The sequence below is a fragment of the Stenella coeruleoalba genome, assembly GCF_951394435.1.
Source record: "Stenella coeruleoalba genome assembly, chromosome: 1".
Classification (NCBI taxonomy): domain Eukaryota; kingdom Metazoa; phylum Chordata; class Mammalia; order Artiodactyla; family Delphinidae; genus Stenella; species Stenella coeruleoalba.
The window spans coordinates 102,562,887-102,583,284 of record NC_137169.1 but is presented as its reverse complement, the minus strand read 5'-3'; the positions used below and the strand labels follow the sequence as shown (position 1 = coordinate 102,583,284).

General features: G+C 43.6%; 1 protein-coding gene across 1 annotated transcript; it reads left to right on the top strand.

The window, feature by feature from the left end:
- The first annotated feature begins 8,934 nt into the window (after positions 1 to 8,934).
- On the top strand, positions 8,935 to 10,342 carry LOC307189638 (heterogeneous nuclear ribonucleoprotein H-like). The gene is given in 2 exon segments (XM_079927899.1): positions 8,935 to 9,693; positions 9,695 to 10,342. Coding segments are annotated over 2 exon segments (1,287 nt in total). The 5' UTR covers positions 8,935 to 8,958; the 3' UTR covers positions 10,247 to 10,342.
- The last annotated feature ends 10,056 nt before the right edge of the window (positions 10,343 to 20,398 follow it).

Sequence of the window (20,398 nt, the reverse complement as noted above, 5' to 3'; positions counted from 1 at the left end):
AGGTGGAGGATGCAAACTGGAGAAGGGATGAGGCAGGGGCCATGATCCAGTGGGATAAGAAATTGGCTACATAGAGGTATATTGAGGTGGTGGGAACAGGGTTACCGCTGTTGGAGAGGAAGGCACAAATAAGGCAAGGGGGAAACAAAATTAAACCTCATGCTGTTGGATTGAAACCCGAGCTATCAGCGCAAATTATGGTTTAGGTACATAGATCGATAGATAGATGAAAAGAGATGTAAATGTATGTGTGTATACACACACATATATATTTTCTAGCTCTGTCCAGTGAAAGAACCTAAGATGACTGACACCCCAAGTAGCAACAAGTAGACTTAGTGCTCAGATCTTGGTTCTCAACACCACTCCCCACACAAGGAACCCTGGTTTCCTTAGACAAACGGCTGATTCCAGGGCTGGGGCTGGGAAAGAACAAGATGGCCCTGAAACATCTTGTACCAGAATGAAAGGAATTTCTCCAAGAATGATGAGCACATGTCAAAAGGACACAGAGGGGCTTCCCTGGTGGCGCAGTGGTTGAGAGTCCGCCTGCCGATGCAGGGGACACGGGTTCGTGCCCCGGTCCGGGAAGACCCCACATGCCGCGGAGTGGCTGGGCCCGTGAGCCATGGCCGCTGAGCCTGCGCGTCCGGAGCCTGTGCTCCGCAACGGGAGAGGCCACAACAGTGAGAGGCCCGCGTACCGCAAAAAAAAAAAAAAAAAAAAGACACAGACATAATCTTGAAGGGGCTTCTATTGGCCAAATCTGGGACAATTTGAGGATCAAAATGAATAATGGTAACTCATTGAATAAAATAGAAGTCTATGAGTCCCTATAGTCATAGAAATGAACATATAAATATGAAGAAATTATTTCTTACAGTAGAAAGTCAACCAATAAATGCAGAAGAAATAATCATATTAGAAAGTCACCATTTGGTAATCATCAGTGTAATAATTTAGGCAAGAAACATCAAAGCGTGGTGGTGAATATTGGTAACATTGGGGTGAGGAAAGGGCCCAGGGTGCACCCCGCATCTCCCGGGCGTTCCTGGATCAGTGTGGGTGGCAGTGCTCAGGCAAGGGTCCCTCAGAATTGCACCTGCATAACTGGCCCTGTTGCACACCTTCTCTGTCTCCTGGGCTTTGTTTTTTTCCTTATCACTTACGACCTTTCTAATTCATAAGCTTGAACTAAATTTTATGGAAAGATTTAAAAAATTGTTCCTTGGAATTAGCACCATATTGTAATACCTTTTAATAGAATAATGATAAAATAACAGCTAACATTTGTTTCACATGTGTTCTCCCATTTAATCTTGACAACAATCCTTCCAGGGAGGCCTATTTTCATCCATACTCTCCACATGAGGACACTTGGGCCCAAAGACATGAAATAATAACTTAGTGAGAAAAAAGAGCTGGCTTACAAATGCTGGTAATGTGACTCAAGGAGTGGGGGTGAGGGACGTGCCCGACAGACCCCACAAAGATCAAGTTTAAGCAACTAACATTAGCATTGACCTGCCAATACAACTCATGACCATGCAGCTATGGGCACTCGTTTTCCTGCCACATTCACATCTTCGAATGTGAGTTTTTTCTCCTGCCCATACTTAGAGTGCCTATGATAGCCTAAACTGAGGGAGTGGTTGGAAGCAGATTATGGTGAGGGAGCCAGCAGGAAAAGTTAGTCCAGGTGCAGGCAATAAGGCGTGTATTAGTCGGTAGAGAGTTTAAAAGTAATAATAAGACCAAGTAAAAACCATCTGGTTTGTATTATCGCCATGCACCAGGGCAGTTCTAAATAATGTCACTGACAAAATGCTCCTCCCAGACAGGGGCTGACTCTTTACCCTCCACCACCTTGGAATGCCACTGGCTGGATGAGATGCATCTTACTCGATAGTAATCTTTATCCAGTTTTGATTTCCCAGAATTTGTAGCGCCTCGGTAGAATAGATGCTCAATAAATATTACACTAAAAAAAAAAAGTCACCTTAAACTTAGATATTTGTGTGGCCCTTTAAAACTGGGCTGGACTCCCCCAGAGACTTGCCTGGGTGTCACCTATCACAAAGGAAACTTGACGCAACACAGGCCCACTTTGTTAAAACACTGAGGAAAAACTGAGGCAATCACCCAAGATCTGTAGGCGAAGTTGGAGCTTTGCCTGAACGATATAGACAACTGCCTTCATTTTTTACTCTGCATTGGCAGTGGTTATCAGACACGCCACCAGGTGGTTTTAGTTATATGTTTTATTTCCCTTTTTTGGAAAACCAGCGAAAATCACCTCATAACTCAGAATATTAAGGATCCATTATTTCTAGCTGGGCTCGATATCCTAAGGGAAACTAAGTGCTTAGGAAACCCTCCTGCTACTGCACAGACACCCTCCAAACTCTCAAATTACCCAAACCAGCTCATAATTGGGACCAGCTGGCAGGATGAGAGCTGAGGCCCCCGCGCCAAGCGGGGAATCATGTTACAAATTTCATCCCTGGAAAGGAGCTCGTCTAGTTCCATTAAGGGTTAAGATGTGGGAGGTCAAAAGAACAGTGCTTAGGAGCTGGGACTTAAGTTGTTTAAATAGACCCTGAAAGCAAAGGGTGCTCAGACTAGCAACTACAGCTCTTCGATTTGTCTGGGATAAAGCATGTGTGAAATAATTGAATTGACTGTGCAGGGCTATAGCATCAGCTGAATTTCACTTCATTTTTCCAGAATTGGTGTAATTGATTTCTAAACAGCTCAATAGCTCTCCTTTTCCCCAACTTATTGCCACTCAGCTTGCAAGTACAGACCTTCCCTTCCGCAAACCAGGAGCAGGGAGGATTTTAAATGAGTGATGTCACAGCTGGTATCTCCTAATCTCAAGTGTTTCTTGAGATCTGCTTTCTCAATGGCCTAGCAGCACCTGGACTCTGCACCACCCCACCTCACTCTACCTTGAGCCAGAACTACAGCTCTGCTCTTGGAGAGCAGCTCATGAGGCCTGTCCTCCCAGCCTTGGCACTGGGTCTTCCAGGCTGGACTGGGAATCTGGAGGAAACAAAAACAAGCTCTTGGAGTGAGTGCACGTTTTTTCAGCAGAGTCAAGTGGCAGTAGTGACCGTTAGTGGCTGGAGGCCGTGGCGCTGATGGCCCTGCCCCAGCTGAGTGGTTTTCAGTGGTGTGACCTTGGCTGTCCTCTCTGGTGCTAGTTTCCTTCGGTTCTTGCTTGTTGGCCAGCCAGATTCTCCAGGCTTCCTGTCTATTCTGTTAACTACCTGATGGCTTTCCAATAATTTTTTTTTTTTTTTTCTGCTTAACAGAGTCAATTTCTGGTGTCAGAAACCAAAAACCCTGACTGGTGCAGCATCTGTCCCCCTTCAAGACTTAGGAGACTGGTGTCAGCACTGAAGGGGGAAAAGGAGAGATCAAATAAAGCAGGAGAATCAGAATAAAGAAAGGGAGTTAGGCAGCAGAAAAGGCTGAGGTCTTTGTGCGAATGTCGGGGGAATGAAGGGGAGGAAAGTCACAGAGGAGGGGAAAATAGGGGGTAGAGAAAGTAAAGGAATTGGCAGGTGAGGCGGAACAGCCTAGAAGGGGTCATTCACCTTGCTAATGCTTGTAATAGGAGCCTTGAAGGAAATTGGCAAGCGGCCTCCTGGAGGTATTTCTACATTTCTATTTCTGGCAGACAACGTGGTTTAGATGATTTTGTGTGACTGTTTCAGGAACAACAGTTCCTTGATCTGGATTTGCTTCTGGAGATAAGTGAAGGTGTTAGCTTCTACCTCAGACATTTATCAAATGAGCTGCATGCTTGGAAGCACACAGATACGTGGGCATGCATATGCATACTGTGATATGATAAATATATGCATGAGAAAAATGGGTCTTGGGCTAGTTATGTGGGTGGGGGCATTTTATGTAACAAACCTATTGAATATCTCAAAGGGAAAACATTACTTACTATGCCCTATTAGCACATCGTTCGTCTTACTGGGAAGACAGAATGAAGAATATTGAACAATTAATAGAAATCATAGGAAAAATTATGATTAAGTGCCACCTGCTGGCTTCTGTGAGTTTTATTTTTTATGCAGCTTCAAGCCTGTCCTCATAATCATCAAATGTCTTGCTGAGGGTGAACTCACTCATTCCATTATTTGGCCTATTAATGAATGTCTCATTTTGTGGATGTGTGTGTGTGTGTGTGTGTGAATGAAACTAATTTGGGAGAACAAATTCGCCCTACAAAAATCCATTTTCCTCTCAATTCTGATTTGAGAGAGCAGACAGACAAGGGTTTATTTTAAAATTCTGTTTTCGTGGCAGATTGCAAAAGCTGTGTGCTTAGCATGTGTATAGAGGGGGAAGGCAGGGGAATGGTTCTTTGAAAGTGACTTTCTTCCATTCCACTGCTCTCCTCTGAGAATGGATACGGTTTGCATCTCAAAAGCTCTGTCTAGCTTATGGCAGGTGAGAAATTTCCATGTCTCGTTTTTGATGACATTGCAACAAGCAAGCGTCTCATCACTCAGAAGTTAGTGGAAAGGGAAACAGGTTCCATGCGAGTATATTTGACCTCTGGGTCTAGTTCTGGAGCCTGGGCTGCAATTCTCAGCAGGAAGTAGGTCTTGCTGTTAGTAAATTACCATGACTTGTGTTTACATGGTGAGTCAACAAGCCTAGGTCAGCTCTCCTCTCCAAGCAGACCCTTGAGCTGATTCTTTATCTGGGTAACTCACATTCCAGATCCATTGTTTGCCTGTGATTAATGAGATTGACTGTCAGGACTTCCCAAGTAATAATAGATACCATTAACTAAGTGCACCCTATCTACTAGAAACTGTGGTAGACTATTTAGAAATATATAAATGCATATTTTAAATATTTATATAGTCAAATATTTACAATTCATCTTAGAATTTCAACGATACATAATGTCAAGAGAGTGTCCTTTATTATTTTAATGTTACATTTGATAAATAAAAAGGGTACAGGTAATATATGTGTGTTATTACGTATAACGATAAAATGAATAAAAATGAACCTACCACGTGACTCAAGATGGGGACCCAGAACATCACCAGTACGGCTACATTGTGGTAGATTCTCTATGTGCATTAGTTCCATCTATCACACTTTTACGACATAGGTGTTATTCTCCCCACTTTACAGATTAGTAAATTGAGGCTCAGAAAGATAAAGCAACTTCTCAATCACACACAGCTGGTAGGTAGGAGTGGTGGAGGTAAACGTTATCAGGGTTCAGCAATACCCACTTCCCACTCCCTCTCTACGGGCAAGGCAGCCTCCTCCAGGCCCGATCACAGAGGCATCAGGACACTCACTCTACCCTTGGGCTTGTGAATGTGTCACTCTGGGCTGAGGCAACATAATATTCCTGGAAGATTGCCCAGGCTCTCTCCTGCCCGGTGTGGCAGGTTCTGTTACGGCTCGACCCACATCCCCCGGGTGCTCACCGCTCCGTTCTTGCCAGTGCTTTTTCCCACCCGTAACTCCGCTCAAGTGGGCCAGACAGGTGGGAACTGCCAGGAAGTGACTGCCTCCGGGAGTGGCTTTGCATAATGACATGCAGGATTCGGTGGATAAGTACCACCCCTCCTTTGGCCCCGGAGTGGAATAACTCCAGGCATGTTCGATTCTGTCTCGCAGGGTCATCCAGCAGCATCCTGTTCCACAAAGCACCCTACATTGATTTCCGTTCCTTCCCCATCTCACTTCCACGTGCCCAAATAAGCTACTTGCGCTCACATCCTGGGCTGGGGATCAGCCTCTGGAAGAAAGTCCAAGCTGAGTACCTCGGTGTGTGTTCCGAGGAGGCAGCTACTCTGTGATGTGGGTCCTCTACGTGATGGCTGTCTCGTGCACTGTTCACATCCCCTTCCAGGAAAGACTTGTCGCCCCAGGGGCTGGAGTAGCTGTCTGCAGACAGCTTTCCACGGTCAGTCCCTGCAGGGATCACCTCAGCTTCAGAGAGCCACCTTGCCTGTGGTCTACCCCGGGACTGACACGGAGGTATAAGGATCCAGCCATCTTGTTCCAACCCCAGACAGCGCTACAGGGCTATTCATGCTGCAGAGACCCGGGGGGTTAGGCCAAGGCTGTTGCCAGGCCTGCACTGCAGCTCACCTCCTCCCTCTGCACAATCCTGTCTCCTTCTGCACTTTTTTTTTTTTGCGGTACGCGGGCCTCTCACTGTTGTGGCCTCTTCCGTTGCGGAGCACAGGCTCCGGACGCACAGGCTCAGCGGCCATGGCTCACGGGCCCAGCCGCTCTGCGGCATGTGGGATCTTCCCGGACCGGGTCATGAACCCGTGTCCCCTGCATCGGCAGGCGGACTCTCAACCACTGCGCCACCAGGGAAGCCCTCCTTCTGCACTTTTACGTAGGTGTTGATCCCAGGGGCACTCCCTAACAACTTCCTGCACGTTAATCTCCTTCCTGAGCCTGCTTTTCGGGGACCCCAACCTGCCACACGTCATCAGTATGGGTCCAGGACCGAGCAGGGCAGACGCCTGTCCCCATCGTGGACTTGTACTGAATGGGACTAGCCCTTTGTGGTATCAAGCTGATGATATTTCAGGGCTAATGTGTGAGCACAGGATGACATAATGCTTTACATCTATCTGCCTCCAATGCCTGCGTTCTTTCCGGGTATCGCTCCATTTCCTAAAACAATCATTCCTCCCCTGGCTTTGGCTGACAGTTCTAACATCTTGCATCTTGACTGCATTCTGGCTTTTCTCATGTATGACCTTTGACCTTCTTGTCTGGGGGACTGCTGAGGTTGGCTATACAGGTCCAAACATGAGGTTTCAGAGGTTTTACGTGACTCATCTAGCCTCACACCCAGGGCCCAGACTTAAGAGGCTGGGCCTGGGCCTCTTGCCTGCAGGGCACTAGCTCTACCAGATGGGAGGGTATGACTGGTGCTTCGTAACACATGTTAAGAAGCATGTTAATTCCACACACAGTTTGAAAGCACTTCCTGTGTCCCACATTCTGAGGACATGACGATGGATAAGAAACAGCCCTTGTTTTCAGCCTTGTCATGGAGATAGGCCGTACCTGCAACGCAATGTTGTAAGTAAATAAAGGGGTGCAAAGAAGGGGCCCAGGGGGACTTCCCTGGTGGCTTAGTAGTAAGGAATCCGCCTTCCAATGCAGGAGACGCGGGTTCAATCCCCGGTTGGGGAACTAAGATCCCACATGCCATGGGGCCACTAAGCCTGCACGCTACAACTACTGAGCTCACGTGCCTCAACTAGAGAGCCCGTGTGCCGCAAACTACAGAGCCCATGAGCTCTGGAACCCGCGCCACAACTAGAGAAGAGAAAAGCCGCATGCCGCAACTAGAGAGAAGACCGCGTGCTACAGCAAAAGATCCCAAGTGCCACAATGAAGACCCGCCACAGCCAAATAAATAAATAAATATTTTTTTAAAAAAAGGGGGCCCAGGAACCTGATCAAAGGAATTCAGGTCTGGCATCATGGGGAAAGTGCCCTTTGAGCTAGATCTTAAAGAATCAAAGGAGCTCACTAATGAAGTAAGCGCAGTGAAGAGAATTCCATGCAGAGGGAACAGTCTATGCAAAGGCACAGAGACATGAAATGTGAGAAATTTTGTTGACTAGAGCAGAGGTGTGAGGCCAGAGGAGAGGGTGGTAGGTCAGGCCCTTGGAATCCAATGGGCCTTTAGGCCTTATAATGCAGGCCAAAAGAATTCGTGTTACCAGAATTTACTTTTTGGGAGGAAAAAGTAAATTTTGATAATATTTATTGAGGAATTAGCATGAGCTACATTTCTTACATAGATCGCTTCACTTATTCCTTATAAGAGCCTTATGAGATAAAGAATATTATCAACATTTATGGGTTATTGTGCTTATTGAAAAAAGCTACCTCTGGTAGCAGAGTAGGGGATAAACTAGAATGCATAGAGCCTGGTGGCAGGGAGAATATTTTAGGAAGTATGCGACATTCCAGGCAAGAAATGGCAAGGCCCTGAGCTAAGGGGCAGCAGAGGGAAGGAGAGAAGAGTTCAGATGTCTGAGCTGTTTCTATGGGACTTGGTGATGATTGATCAGCTGAGTCTGGGAGGCTGGAAGGCCCCACTAACCACGAAAGGAATCACTGGAGGGGCAGGTTCATGGGGAAGTATGTTGTCTCTAAGGTTCCTGCAGATGTCGAGGTAGAGATTTCTACTGAGGAATTGGATTTGGACACCAGGAGAGAGGCTTGAAGTGGGAATATAGATTTGGGATGCTCTACCTATAGATGATAAATGAGGACACGGCAAGTGAGTGATAGAAAGAGCTTGTGCGCTAGAAAGGAACGGCTCTGGAATTAAATCCCAGCTCCATTATTTACAGGTGGTACGTGTGATCTTAAGCAAGTTAATCTGTGACCTCCGTTTCCTCATCTGTAAACTTGGGGATGATAACGCCGACCTCATAGAGTTATAATAAGCATTTAGAATGCCTAGTAGCATGTCTAGAACATAAGAAATGGTCAATAAAAGGTAACTATTCCTGGATGAGTAGATGAAATCACAGGCGGAGAGCGTGTACAATGAAAAGGAAGCAGGATGAGGCTGGAACCCTGGAGGACAGCAACATTCCAGAGGTAGCTAAACAAGCAGGAGTCAGCAAAGGAACAAGAAAGAGGTGCCGGACAGAAGTGTCCTGGAAGCAAAGGAAAAAGATCATTTCAAGAAGAGATGGATTTGTTGGTATCAACACCTAGAGGGCATCTACAGGAAAAAAAATACAATGGCAAATAAATATATGCAAAGATGCTTAATCCCACTCATCATTATAGAAGTACAGATTAAAAAGATAATAAGGGATTTCTTCTCACCCGCGCCAAAGTTGTGTGTGCAGGTCTGACCCTCATGCCCGTCTTGCAGGCTGTTTCAACGCCAGGACCCCCTAAGAGACGATGATGTTGGGCACCGAAGCCGGCGAGGGATTCGTGGTGAAGGTGCAGGGCTTGTCTTGGTCTTGCTCGGCCGACGAAGTGCAGCGGTTTTTTTCTGACTGCAAAATTCAAAATGGGGCTCAACGTGTTCGTTTCATCTACACCAGAGAAGGCAGACCAAGCGGCGAGGCTTTTCTTGAACTTGAATCAGAAGATGAAGTCAAATTGGCTCTGAAAAAAGACAGAGAAAGTATGGGACACAGATATGTTGAAGTATCCAAGTCAAACAACGTTGAAATGGATTGGGTGTTGAAGCATACTGGTCCACATAGTCCTGACACAGCCAATGATGGCTTTGTACGGCTTAGAGGACTCCCCTGTGAATGTAGCAAGGAAGAAATTGTTCAGTTCTTCTCAGGGTTGGAAATCGTGTCAAATGGGATAACATTGCCGGTGGACTTCCAGGGGAGGAGTATGGGGGAGGCCTTCGTGCAGTTTGCTTCACAGGAAATAGCTGAAAAGGCTCTAAAAAAACACAAGGAAAGAATAGGGCACAGGTATATCGAAATCTTTAAGAGCAGTCGAACTGAAGTTAGAACTCACTATGATCCACCACGAAAACTTATGGCCATGCAGCGGCCAGGTCCCTATGACAGACCTGGGGCTGGCAGAGGGTATAACGGCATTGGAAGAGGAGCTGGCTTTGAAAGGATGCGGCGTGGTGCTCACGGTGGAGGTTATGGAGGCTATGATATTATATGTCTATAATGATGGCCATGGATTTGAGTCAGATAGATTTGGAAGAGACCTCAATTATTGTTTTTCAGGAATGTCAGATCACAGATACGGGGATGGTGGCTCTGCTTTCCAGAGCGCAACAGGACACTGTGTACACATGCGGGGATTACCTTCCAGAGCTACTGAGAATGACATTTATAATTTCTTTTCACCACTCAACCCTGTGAGAGTACATACTGAAATCGGTCCCGATGGCAGAGTAACTGGTGAAGCAGATGTCGAGTTTGCAGCTCATGAAGATGCTGTGGCAGCTATGTCAAAAGACAAAGCAAATATGCAGCACAGATATGTAGAACTCTTCTTGAATTCTACAGCAGGAGCGAGCGGTGGTGCTTACGGTAGCCAAATGCTAGGAGGCACGGGTTTGTCAAACCAGTCCAGTTATGGCGGCCCAGCCAGCCAGCAGCTGAGTGGTGGTTACGGAGGCGGCTATGGTGGCCAGAGCAGCATGAGTGGATATGACCAAGTTTTACAGGAAAACTCCAGTGATTTTCAATCAAACATTGCATAGGCGGCCAAGGAACAGTGAACAGCTACTACGGTAGTGGAAGCCGAGCATCTGTGGGAGTGAACGGAATGGGAGGGATGTCTAGCATGTCCAGTATGAGTGGTGGATGGGGAATGTAATTGATCCTGATCACTGACTCTTGGTCAACATTTTTTAAAAGAAAAACAAAACTTAAGTTTTAACAGTTTTGCAATACAAACTTGTGGTTTATGCTTACTCTAAGTGGAAATCAGGATTGTTTTAAAGACTTAAGTTTCAGTAATTTTGAACACAAACATTCATTTAGGATGTAACTAGGTTGAGTAATCTGTTACTGTTAAATAATTTTCAGCTTTTCTCAAGTTAGTTATATTGTAGGATGTACTGAAGCAGTAGATGTATTTAGGTTAAAGCAGTTGAATTATGTTAAATGGTGTTTACACCACATTACATTGGACACTGTTGGGATGCGTTGTTGAAAGACATGCTTTTTTGTGAAACTCAATATAGGAGCTGTGTCTACAATTAAAAGTGAAACATTTAGCATGTTTGTTAATTCTAGTTTCATTTAATAACCTCTATGGCACGTAAGTTTAAGCTTTTTTTTAAGTTAATGGGGAAAATTTGAGACGCAATACCAATACTTTAAGATTTTGGTCTTGGTGTTTGTATGAAATTCTGAGGTCTTGATTTAAATCTTTTCATTGTATTGTGATTTTCCTTTTAGGTGTATTGCGCTAAGTGAAACTTGTTGAATAAATCTTCCTTTTAAAAACTAAAAAAAAAAAAAAAGATAATAAGGTACTATTTTTTGCTATTAGATTGGTAAAGATTATAAAGTTTAGTAACATCCAGTGTTGGCCAAGGTGTGGGAAACAGGTGATCCCAGGCGTTATGGGAATGTACATTCATGTCATATTTTAAAGAGCAGTTTGTCAAAATATATCCAAATTGTGAAGGCACGTGTTCTTGACCCAGACACTGTACTTCTAAGAGTTTACAACAAACTCATAAGTATTCAAAGATGTATCTTTAAGAATATTAATTACCACATTGTTGAATACAGCAAAAGAAAACTAGAAGCAACCTAAATGTCCATCAAAAAGCGACTGGTTAAATAAAATGTAGTGCATCCTTACAACTCAGCTGGGGTGGCTGGGAGAAGGTAAGGGTTGGGATGGGGATGCAGAGGCCTTGGAACAGGCATGATGGGAATTGCTGAGACTGTGTGTGTGTGAGTGTGTGTGTGTCTGTGTGTGTATGGGTGTGTGTGTTGGCAGGATACAGTGAACGGGCCAAAGAGGAGAATGCCCAGTATGGGCTGGCAATACCATGGAGGAGAGGCATGCTGAACATAGTTTTGTTTTGTTCAAGAGGCAGAGGCTGATCCCAGGCAATGTGACCCTTCTCCTCAACCCCATCAATCTTTTTTTTTTTTTTAAAGTTTACTTATTTATTTTTGGCTGCGTTGGGTCTTCGTTGCTGCACGAGATCTTTCTCTAGTTGCGACGAGCAGGGGCTACTCTTCGTTGTGCTGTGCAGGCTTCTCGTTGCGGTGGCTTCTCTTGTTGTGGAGCACGGGCTCTAGGAGTGTGGGCTTCAGTAGTTGTAGCTCGTGGGCTCAGTAGTTGTGGCTCGTGGGCTCTAGAGCGCAGGCTCAGTAGTTGTGGCACACAGGCTTAGTTGCTCCATGGCATGTGGGATCATCCTGGACGAGGGATCGAACCCATGTCCCCTGCAATGGCAGGCAGATTTTCAACCACTGCACCACCAGGGAAGCCCCCCATCAATCTTTAATAATACTTTATACATCAAATATATTTGGTATGATTGGGTTTCTTGTAAATGTCCCTTGACCAGGGGCTGAGTCTTGTGTCAAGCATGGCCTGGGACCAAAAGAGAGTCAAGCCATACAGACGAGGTAGACAGCCAACATCTGGGTCACATATGCACTTGCATATGTGTAAAAATTCTCTAGAAGTGTATGCAAAAATCTGTTATCAGGGTAAACTCTGGGAAGCGAGACTGGGGATGTTGTATGGAGATGGACTTTACTTTTCAGTTTACATCCTTCCAAACCACTGGCATTTTCACTTTAAAAACTATTTAAAATTGTATCACTCAGACAATACAACTGGAGAATAATAACAACTCCTAGCCAGCTGAATGGAGTCTCAACTTTTCCCCTGATCTGATACTTGGATGACTGTGAAGACATCCACCCAATGGTTCTTACAGAGAAGTACAGGCGAAGAGATGGTGCCTGCAAAGGTTTGAATATGACACTTCCCTGAAATTACACAGTTGATGCATTATAGAAAAAGGAGTGTTTGCTGTACTTCTTCATACGTGCTTGACAGATGTTTATTGGCTTTAATAATATTTAAAATATTTAAACCTTCGTCCAGAGTTAAGATATACATGTATCCTCTCATTTGACTAAATTTTAGGGGAACCATAACTCAGTTAATTGTGAACCGCTACTATGATAGTAATCCTCTACTCTGTGTTCGGCATAAATACTGCACCATTCTCCTAAGCAATGTCCTGAGTGATCCGTTAAACCGAAACAAGGCAGTAGAGTTCCAATGAATCACCCACACGATACTTAGTAGTTATGTATATACTATGTTCAGGACATTTGAGACTCACTTTTACAGCAGTTCTGAAATTTTCCAATTTAATTCAACTCTTGAGGAGGGCGGTGCCTTTCCCGAACTGCAGAAGTGCCTGTTGAAATCCCGGGATGGAAATTTTCCATTTTGAAAGCAGAGTCATTGCTTGTAATGCTGTTGCCCCAGGCAGGCTGGAAGCAGAACTGGAAATGATCACGCCTTGTCTGGCGGGAGAAGTCCTACATTGATGTTCCAAGTGATGCAAACTTTCCTGGCTGCAGGAGAAAGACCCTCTGTGAGCTGGGGTTCCTGCCCCATGTCCACCCATCAGGAAAGAGCTGCTTCCTCTACCTTCCTCAACGCTCCCGGTACCTCCATTTCTACCTCCCTGGTGCCCATTTAATGCTTTTTTACATCTGGACAGTTCATCTCCATTTACTCCTCTGAGGCTGCTCATGGCCATGACAGCGCAGAGGGGCCACCAGATCCTATTTTTAACTTTGTCTCCCAACATTTTATTAGAACAATTTTTTTTTTTTTTTTTTTTTGTGGTACACGGTCCTCTCACTGTTGTGGCCTCTCCCGTTGTGGAGCACAGGCTCCGGACGTGCAGGCTCAGGGGCCATGGCTCACGGGCCCAGCCGCTCCGCGGCATGTGGGATCTTCCCGGACCGGGGCACGAACCTGTGTCCCCTGCATCGGCAGGCGGACTCTCAACCACTGCGCCGCCAGGGAAGCCCCTATTAGAACAACTTTAAACATTCAGAAAAGTTGAAAGAAAATGTGCAGTGAATAGCCATATACTCAGCACTGAGATTGTAACATTGACATTCTATGCTGTTTTGTCACATGTCCAGGCCTCTGTTTTCAGTACCATGTGTGTTCAGCATCCACGCTGGTCCTGGTGGCCACAAAACTCTGTCTCTGTGGCAATAATAGACTTAAATACACAGTTTAATAAGTACTTATATTCAAAGAGATACTAACATTTAGTACCTGCTTTGTGCCTGAGCAAGATACAAGGTACTTTCACACATATGATCACCTAATTTTTCAACCCATGAAATAGACAATATTATTGTTCCTAACTTACGGCTAAGAAAATTGAGACACAAAGAGGTAAAGGGACTTCCAAAGTTATTTATAGCTAGAACTGTTATTATAAAAGAAACAATTACAAATGAAATAGCTTATATCTTTAAAACAAAATAAATAGTTATATTTAAGTGCTCTTCTTAGTGTTTAAATAATACACTGGCAGAATTACGTTGCAATCATTAAATGTGTGTTTCAGAGAGAGATGTTTTAAAGTGGTCGTTTGCATGCAGCCGTTTTGACGTGGCTGTTTACCAAGTCCTCAGAGAGTTTTGTTTTTGTGTTTTGTTTCTGTAGTTGTTCTTATTTAATGTCAGCCATTTTAGCTGTAGCACTTCATTATTTTTCCTCCTGGAGAATCAAAAGTGTCTCATTTGTTTTCCAGTGTTGCTTGATGAAAAGTCACGGGTACCAACAGCTTAGTATAAATAACCTAATAGAGGATTCTGGGCAACACCAGAAAATACTATGCAGTTTCATACTCATTTTTACTTCGCCTAAAAACAAGCCATAAAACTTTCAGTTGCAAACAGCTGTTGTGGAGCCTCTGCTCCCACAAGCTACAAAACAATAAAGCACATGGGACAACGGCAAGCATCCGAGGGCGCCGCAAGGAAAAGCATCTTAACCACAGTCAGTTAATAGTGATGTAAGGGATGGATTTTGGAATATGGGGAGGTCTACAGAAAGGGGAGACAAGAGAGGCCAAGAGTAAGCTTTGCATTGCCTGAGGCCAGCCCCTAGAGCTCTCCACTTTTACAGAGGCCCCTGCTAGAAAACTAGTCTATGTATAACAATCTAAATTTAGAGGACACTTGACAATGAACCGAGCACTTTTCTAGAAATTATCAGACTTGAATTTCCCAACAACTAAGAAAAAGGCAGGTTCCCATTTTTCTAAGGCTGAGGAGTTAAATGACTTAACCAGGAAGATTCAGCATTTCTGTGGAGCATGGGATTTAGAAATCAAGGACTGGGATCTGAATTGCATTTCTGCCTCCTGCTAGCTCCAGGCCTCTGAGCCATTGACTTAACCACTCTGAAACTGTTCGCTGTGAAAAGAGGATAATAAAACCTATCTCATAGGCTTGAGGTTAGGATTATGTCGTTATGCATGAAAAGTGTTCTGTGAGCTGCAGTATATGAAATGAACTTGGTTATTGTTAATATACAGATAACACATCAACTGTGTAACATGTATTTTACTTCATTAAACTTTTTATGATGACATTTTTAAACATACACTAAAGTGTGTTTGAAAATAATGAATATATTTATAATGAACCTCCATGGGCCCATCACCTGGCTTCACCATTTATCAACATAAGACCAATTGCACTTTATACCCTCTACTATCTCACTCTCTGCTAGATTATTTTTTAAACAACCCCAGAGTTTATATCACTTCATTCAAAAATACTTAAACATATATCTCTAAGAGATAAGGGCTCTTTAAAAAATATATCCATCATACCATTATCACATCTAGAAGAAATTAACAATAATTCCCCAATACCACCTAGTATTCAGTCAGTATAAAAATTCTGATTATACCATAAACGGTTATTTTATCTGAATCAGGTCCAAACAAGGTACACATGTCAGTTTTGCTGCTATTTCTCAAGTCCTTTTAAATTTATATGACGACCTCTCACCCTGTCCCCACGCCCCATTTTTTTTTTTTTTACTTGCAATTTATTTGTTGAAAAATTGGGGTAACTTGTCCTATAAAATCTCCCATGTTTTGGATTTGGCTATTATATCCTCATGGTATCTTTTACATGTTCTTCTATCCCCATTGGTTTGTATAAACTAGTGATTGTATCTGATGCTTGATCAATTTGTAAACTGTTGGCAGAAGCATTTCATGGATGGCGCTATTTCCTATTCCATCACAGCAGGAGGCATATCATGTTTGGTTGTCTTTATTTTTGTGATCTTAAAGTTGATCAGTAAGTTCACACAGAGATCCAGGTATGTGGAGAATAAAATTTCCAATTTGAGGAGCTTCCTTTAAGAGGAAGAAATATAAATTACAAATATAAAATGAGGTTCTAGGTCTTGAAGAGGACCATGCAAGTGAGGGGTGCTGAAACGTACAGGATATCAGCTCAGGGTAAATGCACCTCTGAATTCAGGTGAAATCAGCCTGTTTCATTCATTACTAGGTTCCCCATCAACCTTACTGAATGGCCGAAAATCATTGATGATCATTGCCCAGATCTGGTTTTTTCACTGTTACATATTTTAATTCTGTCATTCCTTACACATTTATGAGCTGGTCTTCTTGTATATAAAAGAACAGTCCCATGTTAATGATTTGATTACCATGTGACTCAGTCAGGGTCCAGACAAGAGGCAGAAACCACACAGTGATTTGAACAGAAAAATGTTAATATGAGAAATTATTAAATAGTAATAGAGGATTAACCAGTAGGGATTAAGAAACTCTAAAGAATGTAGGAATAGCAGACACAGGGAATAGCCATAGCTCTCGAGCTGAGTCAGAGCACCCAAGGGAGTGACAAACTGGAAGAGGGTCTCCCTATCCCCGAGGATGGAGAGAGTGTGGCTGTAGCCCACTGGGTGGTGGAGGAGTTCATGGAAGTACTTTAGGCCAGGGCTGGCAAGCAAAGCTCCATAGGAAGCCATCCACTGGTGTGCTGCTAAAATTCACTGAGATGTCCTCCACACCCTTGACCACCGTGGATGGCAGGAACGAGCCACTGGTGTGCTGCTAAAATTCACTGAGATGTCCTCCACACTACTGACCACCGTGGATGGCAGGAGCAAGCAGGAGGACACACTGGAGCCAGAAAGAGAAACTCCTTCCTCCTGCAGTGTCCTTCCAGTGGCCTCTACTGACGAAAGCTTAACACTGGTGGCCGTAGGAGAAATATTCACAGGGTCCAGCACCAGTATCACAACACAGAGCCAGGAAGGGTGGGTCGAGAGCTCATACAATGATAACAGACATGTTGTGAAATGTAGTTCATATAGGAAAGACAGAATAAATGTTTTGTTCTTTCCATTTATTATCCAGTTTTCTGAATGAGTTAGTGCCCTGGAAACCTCCAAAGACTGCCATAAGGTTCCTATTGTGGTCATTGCTGTTTTAAAACCATTATAAACTTATGAATTTTAACATATTTGACGTTCCGATTCAATTCTTTTTGTTTGACAGCATATATATATATATATATTTATATATTTATTTATTTATTTTTAAAATTTTTTTGCAGTACGCGGGCCTCTCACTGTTGTGGCCTCTCCCGTTGCAGAGCACAGGCTCCGGACGCACAGGCTCAGTGGCCATGGCTCACGGGTCCAGCCGCTCTGCGACATGTGGGATCTTCCAGGACTGGGGCACGAACCCGTGTCCCCTGCATCAGCAGGCGGACTCTCAACCAGTGCGCCACCAGGGAAGCCCTGGCAGCATATATTTTAAGCAGATACAATGCACAAATAATGCATGTTTTCTTTTTTAGTGTTTATAAAAGATAAGATGGAAAACTATCTCAAAGCTTTTGGAGACAAAAACTTGTATAACATAGAAACCTATAGCAGAGCGGAGTCAGAGCTGGGGAGTTTCTTTTCTGTTGGCTCAAAAATTACCCTGAAGTAGCACTATTTACAATAGCCAAGACATGGAAACAACCTAAATGTCCACCAACAGAAAACTGGATAAAGAAGATGTGGTATATATATATATATACAATGGAATACTACTCAACCATTAAAAAGAATGAAATAATGCCATTTGCAGCAATATGGATGGATCTAGAGATTATCATACTAAGCAAAGTAAGTCAGAAAGAGAAAGACAAATACCAATGATATCACTTGTATGTGGAATCTAAAATATGACACAAATGAACATATCTGCAAAACAAAAACATACAGACATAGAGAACAGACTTGTGGTTGCCAAGTGGTAGTGGGTGGAGGAAGGAAAGACTGGGAGTTTGGGGTTAGCAGATGCAAACTATTACATATAGGATAGATAAACAACAAGGTCCTACTGTACAGCACAGGGAACTGTATTCAATATCCTGTGATAAACCATAATGGAAAAGAATATTAAAAGAATATATATGTATTTGTGTGTGTATAATGGAGTCATTTTGCTGCGCAGCAGAAATTAAACACAACATTGTAAATCAACTATACTTCAATAAAATAAAAAAGGCCCTGAAGCATGTGGGAAATCTTGTCCTCAGATGTACACTAGCCATAAAGTAGGGAAAGGAAGCTTTGTTGATCATAGATAGTGAGACCGTCAGAACTTCCCAGTTGGTGTGTCATGAACTACACACATATTATGTTTTCTGTGTGTGCTATGAGGTGACAAAGGTCGGGAAGCATTGGATTAAATGCCTGAGGCAGATTTTATTTTCCAGAGTTGGCTAAAACATCTCTCACCTTAAGTGCTTCTCTACAATATGATTTTGCCATGTCTCCATCAAGAGGTGGGGCCTAATTCCCCTTCCCTTGAGTCTACTCTGTCTAATGATTCATCTGTAACCAATAGAATGCCATGGGAGTGGTACACGACTTCTGAGGCTAGATCAGAGAAGACCTTGCAGCTCCCACCTGGTTCTTTGGAGATGCTTGTCCTGGGGGAAGCTAGACATCAAGAGTGAGGTCCTAGTACCCTGAGTTGGCCAAACCAGAGAGGCCATGTGTGGGCTTCCTAGTGGACAGCCCATTCAGCCAAAATCAACTGCCACTCGTGTCAATGAGCCATTTTGCATGGTCAGCCCAGTTGAGCTTTCAGATACCACAGCTCCAGCTCACATCTGACTGTGACCACAAGAAAGACCCTGAGTGAGAATGACCCAGCCATGACCTTTTAAGTAAAATGATATGGTGCTTTTAAGGTGCCAAGTTTTGGGGTAATTTGTAATTCCACAAGAGTAACTGGAATAAAGGCCTAGAAGGCCTTTCCTACAAAGGTGACAAATCAAGACTGTGTGTAGGCTGTGGACAAAGAATGTCACCTGCCATTTCAGTAAACAGAGAATGTTGCCACCGTCAGGTCATCAGCCACCCAACCACCCTCCGGATGGTGTGCCCTGAGGGGAATTTAGGGTGGAGAAAAACAGAGTACTGGTCCTACATAGTTAAGATGTATATCAAAGGCATCATTTCAATGAGCACAGACTCTTGCCTCTTCCCATACATAGAGAAGCACTGAAATTGAGATGTCTGTTTTTTGTGATTAGTAGTAATCTTTTGATGTTCCACTACACGGTTGGTTGGTTTATTTTTCAGCAAAAACGCCTGTGTATACTGGTTCCTCCCTCACCTCTTTGGAACAGTTCCTCAGAGCTGCCTGAGAGGCTGTCTCCTGGGCTAGAGCCCCCAGTAATGTCCCTGAATAAAATATAACGCACAACTTCTAGGTTGTGCGTTTTTCTTCAGTCAACAAGGCCTGTGAACTATAGGTATGCTGCAGAGGTGATTTTTAAAAAGGGGCCTACTTCTAAGCTCTGATCTGAGGATTCCTCGAGTCCATGGGCAAGCCATGGTCATTCCTCTGTAGACATTATGTCTCTGTCACCTGTCTCCTAGTTGATGGGCCAATACTGTTTCCTGGTCACTCCCAGGCATTTGCAGCTCTGTCACTCATTCTGGGTGATAGCAGGAGAGGACTCCTCACTTTTCTTTCTAAAGTAACCTGTTGGTTTAGCCATCAGAAGAGTGTACTGTTCTTGAGAGACAGAGAGACGTAGAAGGAGGAGCATGACATCTAGGGTAAAAAGGCCTGGGTTGAAGTCCAGATTCATTCACATTCTAGCTGTGTGACCTTGAGGAAATTATCTAACAGCTTTAGCTTCAGTTTCCCCATCGGAAAATGGGAAAAATAATCTGTATCCCATAAAGATGTTGGGAGAATTAAATAAAATTGCACCTATGAAAACATAGGGGTTTCAACCGGCTTGTTTGAGCTTCTTTTATTATTTTTATACATTTTTATTTTATTTTTAGAAAATTAAAAAATCCAAAAAAAGAAAAGAACAACCATTCATATTTCCACAACGGTGAATTACCACCACTTACATCATGATTTACTTATTTCCAGTCCTTTTTTTTTTTAAAACCACTTTGTTGGTTGTTTTGGGAAAACTTAGGAATGTTATGTATTAATTAGAAAGTCTTCAATCATACAGAAAAGAGCCCCCAAATACGGAGTGCTTCAAGAAGGTGAAAGTCATCTGGTGCAGGGGCCCTGATGATCTCTGTATCGTTCCAATGTTTTCACATCTGTGATGCCCTCACCTGCATCCTGGCATGTATTAAATACTAGGATTTTATTAGTGCGTAAGAAGAAATTCACTTGTATCTACCGCCAATCCCCTGGTCTTTTGGATATCCTTTAAACTTGGGCCTCTATTTGAGTACAACTTTCCTGCCCCGGCTGAACACTCCTATCCTCAGGAGGCAACATTCTCTATTGTTTAGC